The 14,288-nt window shown below is 40.9% G+C and overlaps 1 protein-coding gene across 1 annotated transcript in view; it reads left to right on the top strand.

Annotated features, from left to right (window-relative positions):
* Positions 1 to 2,083: 2,083 nt before the first annotated feature.
* Positions 2,084 to 14,288, top strand: part of LOC310771454 (ryanodine receptor 1-like) — a gene marked incomplete at both ends in the record, with an annotated part of 103,636 nt that continues 91,431 nt past the window's right edge. Inside the window, 14 exons of the mRNA XM_083631913.1 lie at positions 2,084 to 2,131; positions 9,761 to 9,880; positions 10,838 to 10,936; positions 11,130 to 11,150; positions 11,933 to 12,007; positions 12,118 to 12,196; positions 12,279 to 12,391; positions 12,480 to 12,579; positions 12,670 to 12,766; positions 12,871 to 12,945; positions 13,063 to 13,219; positions 13,396 to 13,560; positions 13,871 to 13,992; positions 14,098 to 14,284. Of these exons, the coding sequence (XP_083488039.1) occupies positions 2,084 to 2,131; positions 9,761 to 9,880; positions 10,838 to 10,936; positions 11,130 to 11,150; positions 11,933 to 12,007; positions 12,118 to 12,196; positions 12,279 to 12,391; positions 12,480 to 12,579; positions 12,670 to 12,766; positions 12,871 to 12,945; positions 13,063 to 13,219; positions 13,396 to 13,560; positions 13,871 to 13,992; positions 14,098 to 14,284 (1,458 nt within the window). The remainder of the gene's footprint in view (positions 2,132 to 9,760; positions 9,881 to 10,837; positions 10,937 to 11,129; positions 11,151 to 11,932; positions 12,008 to 12,117; positions 12,197 to 12,278; positions 12,392 to 12,479; positions 12,580 to 12,669; positions 12,767 to 12,870; positions 12,946 to 13,062; positions 13,220 to 13,395; positions 13,561 to 13,870; positions 13,993 to 14,097; positions 14,285 to 14,288) is intronic.

Consider the following 14,288-nt stretch of genomic DNA (forward strand, 5'->3'; position numbering starts at 1 on the left):
AATATTTACCGGAAACTGCATTGTGTATTGAAGGAAGGAATGGTTTCAACGACGTACCGTTTTCTTCTTCTACTAGAGCGTTGCGGCGGACTAGACGCACCTCTGGCCTTTTGCTGCCCTCCACAGGAAGTGAATAGCCATGGCGCTACAACAGAATGATGAAAGATAAAACTATGTAATAAAACTGTAGGCCAGAACCACTCTAAAATTATACATGACATCCCATCCCAATTCCTTTAACGTACTTCACTATTATCGTGCAAATGCTTTGGCCAGAGAAGACTGAAACTCCAACTCAATATTCCCTGTAGAATATTAATTCCAAATCACTAAAGGGTCAGGCTAGGAAGGGTCACCTCTAGCTATCAATTTAGCACAACGTCACTACCAGAGCTGTAGCTAGGAGCAATAACGTTAGTACAGAATGCATGTAGGGGGTACGTTAGCATTTTCAAATGCTGGTCCAAATTCTAACTTTGTTCTGCATCTAATGCCAACAGCTATGGCATGGGAGAACAGGTGGCATCAGGACAAGATGATCTGCACAGGTGAGAGTCGTGTATGGCTGGGCACATAATGTAGAAATGCCAAATAAAAAAAAAAGATTGAAAGAATAAGTTGGTTTAAAAATGGTATTAGCTAGTTAGCTGCCTGGTTGACAGTCATACACATAGGGACACTTTATGAATTTCTAGTTACTAATTTTACCATTGCTGTTTCTGCACAGGTGGAGGTAGCAGGGCAGATAGCTAAAGAATACGACACATTCTGCTTGATATTTGACTTCTTAGAGATAGGCTTGATACAGTTGGTTACTGTAGCTCATTGACAATCATGGTATTTATTACGATTTTAAGGATTCTCTGCTCAGTTTCTCTTTAAATTCACCATTGCTTTTCATTTTTTCCTTTACTGTCAGTCAGTAGAAGGAGCTGGTGGGGGCCGGGGGCACACCAGAGCAAGGAGCAACAAGTGATGAGTGAGTGACATCCTGAATCTAAATATTGCGCTTTCTGTTTAGCTAGCTACAGTCAGGCTTTATACAGATAATTGTTTATGTTGTGCTTATATACTGTATGTTTTTCCGCTTCCCGTGTTGAATGTATTATTACTTTTGCTGCAGCAATTACCTAATTTTCCCAGAAGTTCAATAAAGTTGGTCTTATCTTATCTTATCTTATCTTATCTTACCTTATCTGATCTGATCTGATCTTAAACACCATTAATATATGATGGTAAAGTGTTCATTAATTAACCATAAATGCTGCAATGCTGTAATGTATGTTTTTAATAATCTATATTAATTTGGTAATAATCTTAAAATGGTGAGAAATCTTTAACAAATAATGGACATATACATTTAAAAAATAATTGATAAAACACTACTTTTGTGCCCCTACCCTGTCACGTCTTAGCCTAACCCTAGATATATAAATAAAATCAATCAGTAATTAAATCATTGACATTTATGAAAAACACAAGTCAATGCAGATGATAAGTACCAATAACCAACACTGTCATCCTTATTCTCCTAAGGTTGAATTAGACTGAAAAGTAAAACACTGTCAGTTCAGTCTATTTTTAGAATGTAGACAGCTTTTTTAAATGCTTTATTTCTTTATGCTTAAATGCTTTATTTAGTTTTTCAGAAATTGTACACAAAAACATTGAAACACAACCCTCCCTCCTGATTTGAGGTCCAAAAGAAAAGTAGAAGGAAATAATTGCAGCAACAATAACAACAACAATAGAATGTTTTTTTGTTTTTGTTTTTTTAACTTTTAACATCTCACTCAAGTGCAGCCGTGTACATTGCAGTGCTGCAGACCAGCTGGCATAGTAGTAATAACATTTTAATTGCTGGTGCAGCTTTGTCAGTTGGCCCCGCCTCTTTTTGATGCTGCAATGAACAGGGGTTAACTGTCAATCCCTGTGCCCCATACCACAGCCGGAGAGAGGCACAGGAGGACCCATACTGCCCTTCAGAAAGCCACAGCAGCACGCCCACACACAGTACAGCAGCATTGTTCCACCGCCAGCAGTGACAGTGAGAAACAGGTTGAGCCTCTGATGCCTTGACAGGATGGCAGAAGGTGCAGATGGAGAGGAAGAGATTCAGTTCTTGCGCACAGTAAGTGATGCTGTCTTCTCTTTCTCAAGCAGTACGCTGGAAATGGTCTTCAACAGTGTGTAAACCTCTTGGTAAACTTAGTTTCACACTCAACAACAGTGTGTAGTTATAACCCTTTTCATGTTGAATGGTTGCTTCTGGGAAGAGAATAGGCCAAGCTATATAATAAGACCAACTGTATGAGTGACTTTCTTTACATAGACTGTGGAGGGTAGACTGACAAGGACAGGTGGCTGGTTTTGTCGTCATTGTTATCTATTTATATCCCCGTGCCTATGTTACTGTTGTGTCATTGAGGAGAAAACTTTGATGTGAGCAGTTAACACATGGGTATATGGCAGATTAAGGAAAGCAATTAGATACAATTAGTTGATTTCCTCAAAGACAGTTAATAAAACAAACAATGAATATATTGTCCACAGCCATTAAAAACAAAATTGAAATCATTAATTACACATGTCGTGTCATGTCTAGGTTGAATCTTTAAAGTGAAAATCCACCTCAAAGACAGAGTTCAGATCTTATTCCTATACTTTCAGATAGTGTGTGTGAGATTAGTCTAGATTTGTGATCTTCAACAAGTCTCTCCCAAAGTGAGACTGGAGGCAGGCCAGACTCATTGGATGACAAATCTGTGAGAGGGAACCTTTGGTCTCAGTGATCATATTCATTCTTGGTTTGTATTTGTTTGAACTACAATAAAGTTGATATGTCTGTAGATGCTTTAACAAACACTCTAAGAGTCCACAAAATCAGTCCCCAAGTTACTGTCAGTGCAGCCCCTCCATGTCTTATCTCTTGAAGACATTACAGATTAAAGCCTTGGTCCTCTTGTGTCTGGCAAGTTGTTCATGCTGACAAATACTGACTGAACTGTCTATGATGGTAGGAATAATTACTGAGTTTGGATTTTGGGTCGATTTTCAGGAATATAATATCACTATTTGTGATGTGGGTCCTATGTCAGTTTGACAATTTACCTTAAAGCCAGTGAGAGCCCACAACAATTTGCCACATTTGCTGACGATGACACAGCGACCTCTGAGTCTGTTCCTTTGTCCCATAACTAATAATCACTGATTCCCCACAATGTTTGAAAACAATAAGTGACACTTCACAGGTTGAGGTGTCATTTTCATCAAAGGCACAATTTAAACACAATTTGGCTGCTTCAAGTGACAGTGATAACCATTTGAAGTTGTGAACGTTTGAAGGACAAAAATCATGTAATGTGACATCAGTATGTGGTCCTCAGGCCTTCTTCTTGGGGCGGCTGTGGCTCAGGAGGTAGAGCGCGTCGTCCACTAACCAGAAGGTCGGTGGTTCGATCCCCAGCTCCTCCATTCCGCATGTCGAAGTGTCCTTGGGCAAGACACTGAACCCCAAATTGCTCCCGATGGCTGTGCCAGCACCCTGTGTGGCAGCTTGCCACCTTCGATGGGTGAATGTAGGCACATTGTAAAGTACTTTGGATAAAAGCGCTATATAAATGCAATCCATTTACCATTTTACCATTCTTAATGGTTGGTACAGGTGGAGAAGTCTTTTGGTACTGTTCATTGTTGGTGAGTCCGACTTTCTCTGAATGGATGGAGCATTCACTCTCAGCTGTTCAGTAGATTGTTTTGTATTTCGCTCTTAAGTTTCGATGCAGCACTTTCTGTGTGCACCGCACAGACAATATTTCCCATCAGTGACCATTCCTGACACTTGAATTTCATTTGGGCATAATGTTCCGAATCTACAGGGCCTCAATTACTGGTGATGGGACGCTCTTTCGCTCTCTGTTGTGTTGCAGTCAGTTTGTGGTATAACCTGATAAGACAAGGTGTATTTTACATAAAGTTCTTGCCCTAGTGTAGCTTTGAGATACAATTTGGTCCTTTTATGCAGTCATAACCTGGCACAAATTGACTACCTTATATCTGAGACATGGATAAATTTGGGATTGAACCAACCTGGACCTTTCTGAACATTGAATGATCTGAATCACAAAAAGACCCACATTTTCCCAGCTATCTAAATTTTTACCTCTAATATAACCGTCATATCCACTGATGATGTCATGGCCCACAATCGTTGAGTGACGTCATACTGATGTCATGCCCAACAGTCGTCGAGTGGTGGCCGTCACGTGGTGGCCAGTGGTGACTGAATACCCACTGATGATGTCGACTGGGCATGCTCAGAACATTGTGACATTGTGTCATCATCAGGGATGTCATAGAATTGTGGTGTGCCAGTGGTGACTGATGATGTCATAGCAGAGTGACATACCCACCGATGATGTCATACCCACACTGACTCATGATCTCATACCCACTAATGATGTCATAGAGATAGTAGACATAGAATGTCATAGTAGACATTGTGACATCAGCATGGAGTGAATTGTGATGTCATCAGTGATGCCATAAATCCTTCCCAGCTGAGGTTACTGTATAAATTGGAAGACTTGCTCACAGCCTAGCCAATCAAACCTGAACCTGCGACAACATGGACCAGCTCTAATGCCTAGAGCACACATGGGCAAAATGTGGCCCCAGGGCTGGCCCCGGCCCCTGGACCATCTCAATCCGGCCCCCAACGTCCCCAAAGACAAACAAAACAACCCCCAAACACTCAATAAAAGGCAGAATTATGTTAATAAATCTCATCTGCTACAGCCATTGGATTTGTATCACTATTATATCGGGAGATTAACGACAACTGACCAATCACAACGGGGGAGACTCCCATGAAAATCAGGTATGATGAGATCTCCAATGTGTAGCCCTTCGCTTACTTGATGTAAGTCAGTATGGCCCTCTGAAAAATAAATGTACCCACCCCTGGCCTAGAGGCGACTCCAGCCAAAGAAACTCTGGTTGCTAAGCACATGAGTTGGTTGGCATGAGTTTGGTCACCAAAAGTGAGCCCATGGCACATCGTCTGCAGTCTCCACCCTTGAAATGAGCACGCAAAACTTCTAGTATGTATATTATGTATAATAATTTTCATAATATAACATAATACAATCCTAAGAGACCAAGTAAAATTTGAAGTCACATTTCATTGTGCTAATTCTATATGTTAAGTTGTATAAATGTATCTGTATTTTTAGCTTCATTTATTGCTCACTACTAAGCTACTACATGTATATAGCTCTCCTTTTATAGCCAAAGGCTGCAAGAGAACATTGAGGCTTTGAAAGCAGACTAAAGAAACACTGTGCTAAAAGAAACACGCGCCCTGTGTTTATTTTAGCACAAAGACGGACTGCTGGGTCAGCTTTGTTGGGCCACTTTTGACTAAAATGGTCTAAAAGTATTTTTACATTTTTAGTCCAGCAGCTCATCAGTCCAGGAACTGTGTTTTGAAGTGAAAGTGGAATTGCATTTGAAGCAGAGCATTGAGTACAACAATATATTCCTGTAAAGCAATACTGCAATATTCACATACTGTACATCAGGGCAGTATGCTAATGTAACTGTAGCTGTCATTTGTATAAATACACTCAATCAAGGGGAACCAAAGTCAAAATATTAGTTGCTAGTTGAAAGTCGGTGTCAGTACTCCTCACTTGGTCACTTGCTGCTGTTCATCCTGAAGTCTGCTGAGTTCTATATTTACAGTGTGGGATTAGCAAGTTCAAGGCTTGGCCCATTTCAGCACCTGCTTACTTCAGTCCATGTGGGAACTTCACGTCCAAAGTATACTAGTGACAACGCTTATAATCAGATGCTTCTTTTTTTAATACATAACATTTTTTTTCTATAGTAGCTCTTTCATAATAAGGCTTCTGGAAACGTCTGTGTTTTGGTATATTTCATAACCATATAGCTGCAAAACACATGGAGTAACCTGAATTACAAACGTTAACACAACCAACATTACCATCCACCAACTCTCAAGAAAAACATAAGATTTTGGACTTTTTCCACACTGGATTTACACTTAGTATTAGCCTTAGTATTAAATGATTTCTCACACATAGGCTACTGATAAATTATATATCCACTTTACCGTTTCTGTTCCATGGTCTGCACACGCACGCACACACATGTAAACACACACACACACACACACACACACACACACACACACACACACACACACTCACACACACACACACACACACACACACACACATACACACACACACACACACACACACACACACACACACACACACACACACACACACACACACACATTTGAAATATTTATTTATGTCCACATAAATACAAGTATGCAAAGGACATACACAGTAATAGTGCAGTCAAATGCTGGGAGTCAGTCAGTTACATGAGTGCCCAGACAGCAACCACAATAATGCATACACATAAGAAACACACAGGATGATAACATGGCAGGTTGATATATACAGTTATACTGTAATGCAAGATAGCGGTCAGTATCCACTTCATGGGTACAAAAAGCAGCGCCTCCTCCATATTGAGTGGCTGCCGATAATAGTAGATATTGAACAATATCTCGCTAACTGCTTGGCCCTTCTCTTTGGGAGACCAGCCTTCTGAAGGCCTCTCACAATCAGCTTATGGACATGACCTAGGCTACCAAATATGAAAACTAGAAGTTTACACCTGCAGCCCAGCTGTGAAATGGTCTGTTCTAGCTGTTGGTATTTCATCATCTTGGTTAGAAAGGCCAACTCTAGGCTGTGGTCAAAGGTACAGCCAACCTCTAGAACAAACACCTCTGTACGATTTTCATTGACAACAACATCAGGAGTGTTAGCTGGGATATTCGAGAACACATCTGAATCGTCACTACACAGACTGAACATGCTCGGCTTCACAATAGAATGTTTAAAAAGCGGTATTGAAGACCCACAAATAGAAGAGATATCTTTTGATATCAGATCCACTAATCTGTCATGCCTGTAAAGCCCTTTGTATGCATGGCAACCATTTAAGATGTGAGCCATGGTTTCAGTTATCTGTTCATGACCATGATGTATACAGTGAGGAGCATGACTGTCAGGAAGCCAGATGGAAAGATTGAGCTTGGTTGGTAAAACCTGCAATCTTGCTTTTAGAGTGAAGATGATAATGCTCTCATCCAGAGCGACACTTTTAAACACGGCATGAGAAACAGAGTGATCTGCTGCCGGGAGACATGCAAGTTTCCCTTGGAGTTTTAACTCAGTCCAGTGTTGTCGTTGAGACACACACACACACACACACACACACACACACACACACACACACACACACACACACACACACACACACACACACACACACACACACACCCTGTATGCATGTGGAACATTATGTTGTTGTCATGTCATATTGTCTGTCTGTCTAGGGGGGTCAAACTCATTTTACTTCACAGACAAAGACAATCAATGTACAATAATGTATACATTAATAACACCTCCAAATTTTCCTGTTTCTTTTAGTGTAAAGAATTGCAGGTACATTTTAAGAACACGTTTTCACATAGGTCTATCAAACAAATATCAAATCTGCTGTCTGTAACTGTGCATTTCAATTGACGGCAACTGTACAATTCTTTATAGTCAAGGGTACTGAAAATAGTTGACCATTTAACGGTGAATACAGAAACATGAATAGGCTACCTGCTATTTAACTTACTCCTGAAACCTGCCTTAGCCTTCACAAGTGCAGCAAAGTGGTTTTGAAGGACTTCTCAGGGCAATTTTCACACTTTGCAAAGTCATCCTTGTGGGCCGGATTGGACTCTCTGGCGGGCCGGTTCTGGCCCCTGGACCGTATGTTTGACACCCCTGGTCTAGACCCATTCTTGTGAACACAGTAACTCAAGAACAATACATGATAGAAATGTCATCCTCACAGCACAGATTCCCTCTAGAGTACAGATAGACAGTCAGAAGATTTCACAAAACCTTGCTTTATATGCTTCAATGTGCATAAGAAATAGATATTTTCTTGAAACTGCCATACCTCCTTCATTAAAGATGGAGATTATATTGATACCATCCATGTGTTATTTGAAGACAATAATGTTCACATTGGAATATTTGCTTCATGGACCTCATTAGCATATCTGTTGATTAATGTATCATGGTGATTATGGCGGGACAGGAAGCTCAAGTGCCCTTTGTCCAATTCATTCATCCCCCTGATAAAGATCTACATCTACTTGCTGTACATTGTGTACAACTGTCCGGCCCGTTAAGCGGCTGTGTGGACAATTGTATTTCCTTTCTGGAGTTTCAGAAAATTATAAACAAAAAAAAAGGTACAATTGTCAACTTATTTCAGTTGTATTTTTGGCTTCAGTTTGATTGTTGGTTGCACATACAAATTCAAAGGGAAGAGAGATATCAAACGGCTACAGCAAAGAAAATCTCTAAGGTGGGGTTTGCTGAGATAGTGAGTGTATCAGTTGATCTGTGGAAACATCATCCAGATAGGATGTGAAGAAGTCCAGATTGTGATACCTGCAGAACACATTTTCAATGCCATATAATACAAAGGCTAAATATAGAAACCGTAAAGTCTATCTGGGAACTATACAGTAGGTAGGGTCACAGTGCAAGACGTTTTTAATTTGTAATCCTCTGTGTGTAATTCCTACAGTGGGCCAAAAAAGGGATAGTTTCTGGCTCAACGTTATCAAATTATATCAAATTATAAATTGAGATTTTGGGCATATATTTTCTTTTTGTCTACAGTCATATTGCATTATATTCCATCAATGTTGATTACACTGATAAGTCCACTTAAAAAAAAGTTCTCATTATCTAATATAGTATAATCAATATCTTCCATTTCTTCCATAATTGTCATTTTGCACAGAAAATTTAATATTCTCTGTCTCAGCAAGCAGACTAATTGGCTTATTGAAGCTGTGCAGTGTGGGCCAGTGTTTCTGGTGCTTTCCAGAGGGGAATGTGTGAACAGCAGGTGCAGGGGCCTGAAATAGAGGGCCAGGGAGGAGTGTCAGGGGGGGGTGACCCTGAGCCAGAGAGGCGGGGAGATTAGTGGTGGGCCGGCGACAGACACAGAGGAACAACAAAGAAGAAACCAAGTGAAGGTTAGGAATGGGGGCTGTGTAACGAGGAGGAGCTGTGTGTGCAGCTTCTGTTACAGTACTTATGTCATATCCTGAGTTGCTTTGTTCCCATTGGCCACAATGTTGTCTCCTTGATTCACATGTTGGTGGTCTAGCTCAAAACTCTTAATTTTATGATCAATGACAGAAATATAGAATTAGACATCTGCTCAGTCGGTATTTCTTTGTTAACTACCCCCTTGGTCCGCTACTTAGCTCCCTCTAAAATAGGTTTTCCTGTAACTCTATCTGTTGCAAATATACATCATATGGGTTTGACCTATCAAAGTCATGCCTGGCAGGTTGAATGCACCAACCTATGAAATGTTATAGGCATGTGATGCTCTTGAAAATCGCCAATTTTCCTTTTGAAAAGCGGAAGTGTTGGTATAGGATTTTGTTGTTGTTGAATTGTTGAATTGTTTGTTGTTAAATTGTTCCTGGTTAATTTGTAGTCTTGAAAGATACTAGTGTAGCTAAAACGCCTGATTTGGTTTTCGTGCCCCCCCCCCCCCCCCCCCTTCATTTTTATTTCATTTTCTATTTATTTTTTAACTTCATTTTGGGCTTTTGTCTTTGTAGGATGATCAGGTTGTGCTGCAGTGCACCGCCTCCATTCTAAAAGAACAGATCAAGCTGTGTCTGTCATGTGAAGGCTTTGGGAACCGTCTGTGTTTTCTCGAGACAACCTCCAATGCTCAGGTACTATAATGATACTGTGCTTCATATATTCATATCAGGTACTATGATGATACTGTGCTTCATATTCATATTTACTTACCTCCAACTAGGGATGCACCGATATGAAAATTTTGGCCGATGCCGATAACCGATATTAACATTGCTGTTATGGCCGATAACCGATATTTACCGATGTCGATATGATCTGTATAAAACCACATTTTTATGATCATCACATTTTGTACATACTGAAAAACACATGTTAACACTGAATTTGAAAAAGTTATGCATTTCTTTATTTGCAAAGCCTTTGGAAAAGCCCATAAATCATAGATTTACTGCATTATTTCATATCAATGTGAAGAATTTGGGTGATAATGATAACCGATATTAACATTGCAACATCTGACCGATACCGATATGACCGATATGTTAAAAAATCGGCCGATACTGGCCGATACCGATATGATTGCCGATATATCGTGCATCCCTACCTCCAACGCTCAGGTACTATAATGATACTGTGCTTCATATATTCATATTTACTTACCTCCAACGCTCAGGTACTATAATGATACTGTGCTTCATATTCATATTTACTTACCTCCAACGCTCAGGTACTATAATGATACTGTGCTTCATATTCATATTTACTTACCTCCAACGCTCAGGTACTATAATGATACTGTGCTTCATATTCATATTTACTTACCTCCAACGCTCAGGTACTATAATGATACTGTGCTTAATATTCATATTTACTTACCTCCAACGCTCAGGTACTATAATGATACTGTGCTTCATATTCATATTTACTTACCTCCAACGCTCAGGGACTATAATGATACTGTGCTTCATATTCATATTTACTTACCTCCAACGCTCAGGTACTATAATGATACTGTGCTTCCTATTTATATTTACTTACCTTGACAATTTAATTTCCACTGTTCATCACTTTGATTGGATGTGTCTCAGAATGTTCCTCCAGACTTGGCTATCTGCTGCTTCATTTTGGAGCAGTCCCTGTCTGTGCGGGCATTACAGGAGATGCTGTCTAACTCTTCTCTGGATGAGGTGAGATACAAGCAGAGGGAAACCAGTTCTCTTTTCCATCTGATGTACCCACCCATGCTATGTTTAATTTAGCAGATTTCAGACGTCTGATTCTTTTTGAGGTGTCTTGTTCATTTAGCAACTGAACTTCACTGTGTTTCTTCTCTGACTCCATGCCCCATGCCCCTTCACTCTCCCACTTGCCCAACCTTAGGCAGTTGATTTGGATAAATGGGTAGGTTTGCTCATTCACCTCTGTCTCCTTCCATTAAAATGTGCCGCTTTTTCCTGACTCTTTTCCAGTCTACAAATCCTATCCCTCTCCCTGAATGCTCCTGGCATTTTAACTGCATTCCATTCATCTCTCTCACCTCACTTCACCTCAGTGTTATCGTAGTCGAAATACCAAGTGGCATTGAAGTAATTTAAAATAAGGGCTACTAACATCAGCATAGTTGCAGCAAAGAATCCTAAGTTCCGTCTGTTTAACTTCTGTATTCCCGCTTCCCTGTCCTGGGTGCCATTGTAAATCTGTGATGTAATCAATTTATCTTTAAATTTGCTGTTTTTTGTCTTATGATCAAATAATAAATAGAGCAATAACAGTGTTGACAGTGGATGTGAAAACACTAATAATAACATATTAACAAGATTTTAAGTAACGGTTATTGTGGTATGTTCTGTTTTGCCTTTTCCAATCATAACTTTCAGTCTTCTGATGTAATATAATTTAATATTGGTGCATTTTGTTTGACTTTGACTTGATTTTTTTTTTTTTAGACAGTTTCATTGCTTGTGTTGACAATTATGAGACAGTTGTTGTTTTTACAGAATTCCTCTTATCTCAGCACATGCTTATCTCAGAACATGCTCGGAGTTTGTAGCTTTTCCCTGCTGCTCTCCAAATAAAGTTGTTGATTTTGCAAGTTCTCACTCCTTTTACCAAGCATATAACAGATAAGGGAACAATGCGGTGTGTAATTTGCCTTTGTAACTCTGTCTGTCTTCCTCTGCCAGTCATCACAGGGTGGGGGCCACCGAACCCTGCTGTACGGACACGCCATCCTCCTGAAGCATACTCACTCCAGCATGGTGAGCACATTCATACTGTGCTTCACAGTCTGTTGTGCTCTAAATTGTTTGGAGCACATATCACTTTTGTTTGTCATTTCTACTTTGTAATTTCTCTCTCTATGCTGCAGTACTTGTGCTGTTTGACGACGTCCCGCTCGCTGACGGACAAACTGGCTTTTGACGTGGGCTTGCAGGAGGACTCTACAGGTGGCTATGAACTTTACTGCCCCCTACGTCCCACACATGACCATGTGGATGTCTGCATCCTAAACGCCTTTGTCTTTCACAGGAGAGGCGTGCTGGTGGACGATCCATCCAGCCTCCAAGCAAAGGTCTGAAGGAGAGAAGGTCCGTGTGGGAGATGACCTCATTCTTGTCAGTGTGTCCTCAGAGAGATACCTGGTAACCCTGGTTTCATTTACTGTACCATAACTGGTAGATTGTTGTTGTTTATTCATTTTGCAAATATTACCACCTGTTCTCTTTTCAGCATCTCTCCTACGCCAGCGGTGACCTTATGGTGGATGCTTCCTTCATGCAGACACTGTGGACAATGAACCCTGTGATGTCTGGATGTGAGCTGGCTGAAGGTCTGTCTTTTTTCCCCATTCCTTCATTCCCTAAAAAAGATCTCTTTAGTCAACCGCTCTCTCTTATCAATGTAACAATTTCTCCTGCAGGGTTTCTGATTGGAGGCTATGTGCTCAGGCTGTTCCATGGTCACATGGATGAGTGTTTAGCCATCCCAGCAGCTGACCAAGGGGATGACCAGCGCAGGTGAGCAAACATCTTAGATTGCTTGTCGTGCACTCCAGACATTGATCTTCCAAATCCATGCCCCACATCAGCGACATGCCACGCCTTTTCTTTGTTTTGTTCAGAGTTGCTCATTATGAGGGAGGGGCTGTATGCAGTCATGCTCGATCCTTATGGAGACTTGAACCGCTACGTATTGGGTAAGTGTATTCATTGGTTTCCATGTACTTACCAACCTATGGATTGCGAACATACATTTTTACTGACGTTAAAGTATTCTGATGCTCATTCACTTGTGCCTGTTTGCTGCTGCGTAGGTGGAGTGGCAGTCACATTAAATGGGGCCAGTCTTTCCGGATACGTCACTTAACGACAGGCAGATACCTTTGTCTTGATGAAGAGAAGGGACTGCTAGTGGTCGACCCAGAGAAAGCAAACTCCAAGATGTCTGCCTTCTGCTTCCGAATTTCAAAGGTCAATTGTCATGGCAAATCAAGCACGACCAGGAAACCTTGAACTTTAACATAAAAAAGGAGGCTGCTGTGTGTATGATGTCCATTGTGTAGTAGAAGATATTCTCGCCAACTTTACAAGAAAGTAACTTTTTCATATATATATTTTTTTCCTTTTCATAATGTTCCAAACTACAGGAGAAGATTGAAGTGGCTCAGAAACGAGATGTGGAAGGCATGGGCACACCTGAGATTAAGTATGGGGAGTCCTTGTGCTTCGTACAGCATGTTTCATCCGGCCTCTGGCTGACATACGCTGCTGTCGATGCTAAATCTGCCCGCCTGGGACCTCTGAAGAGGAAGGTAAGATGATGATGATGATGATGATGATGATGTAAGGTGGAATTGTGTTGCAAGGTGTCCTCAAAAAGAAAAGTTAATCACTAATGACTCATTGATCTCTCCCTGCTCTCGCTTTTGGCTGCCTTTAAATTGTGCTTCACAGGGAGTGATACAAAACAGAGCCTTGATGCCAAAATAAAATCTGTATTTACATTTGTCTGTGCTCAATATGTGAGTTGTCTGACTGATCGTCTCCACATTTTTTAAAGTCAGCTTGTACGAGCATTGTATGTTAAGTTGTGTTTTAAGGTCTCTTTTGTTGACTCATCAGGCCATCCTCCACAAAGAAGGCCACATGGACGATGCCCTCACAGTGGCTCGATCCCAGACAGAAGAGTCCCAGGCCGCTAGAATGATTTACAGCACAACAGGCCTCTTCAACCAGTTCATCAAGTAGCACTTGAATTATAAATCATTTTCCTCAAAGTTTCACAATCATGGAAATAAAGACGTCAAAACTTATACAGAATTCTCTGGAACCTCTTTGTGTGTCTCCAGAGGTCTAGATGCTCTGAGTGGGAAAAACAAGTCTCCCAGCGCCCCGTCTCTGCCTATGGACTCGGTGGTTCTCTCCCTGCAGGACCTCATCTTCTACTTCCGACCCCCTGAGGAGGAGCTGGAGCACGAGGAGAAACAGTTCAAGCTTCGCTCCCTCAAGAACAGACAGAATCTCTTCCAAGAGGAGGTCA

This window comes from Poromitra crassiceps (genome assembly GCF_964638095.1).
Source record: "Poromitra crassiceps genome assembly, chromosome: 1".
Lineage (NCBI taxonomy): Eukaryota > Metazoa > Chordata > Actinopteri > Beryciformes > Melamphaidae > Poromitra > Poromitra crassiceps.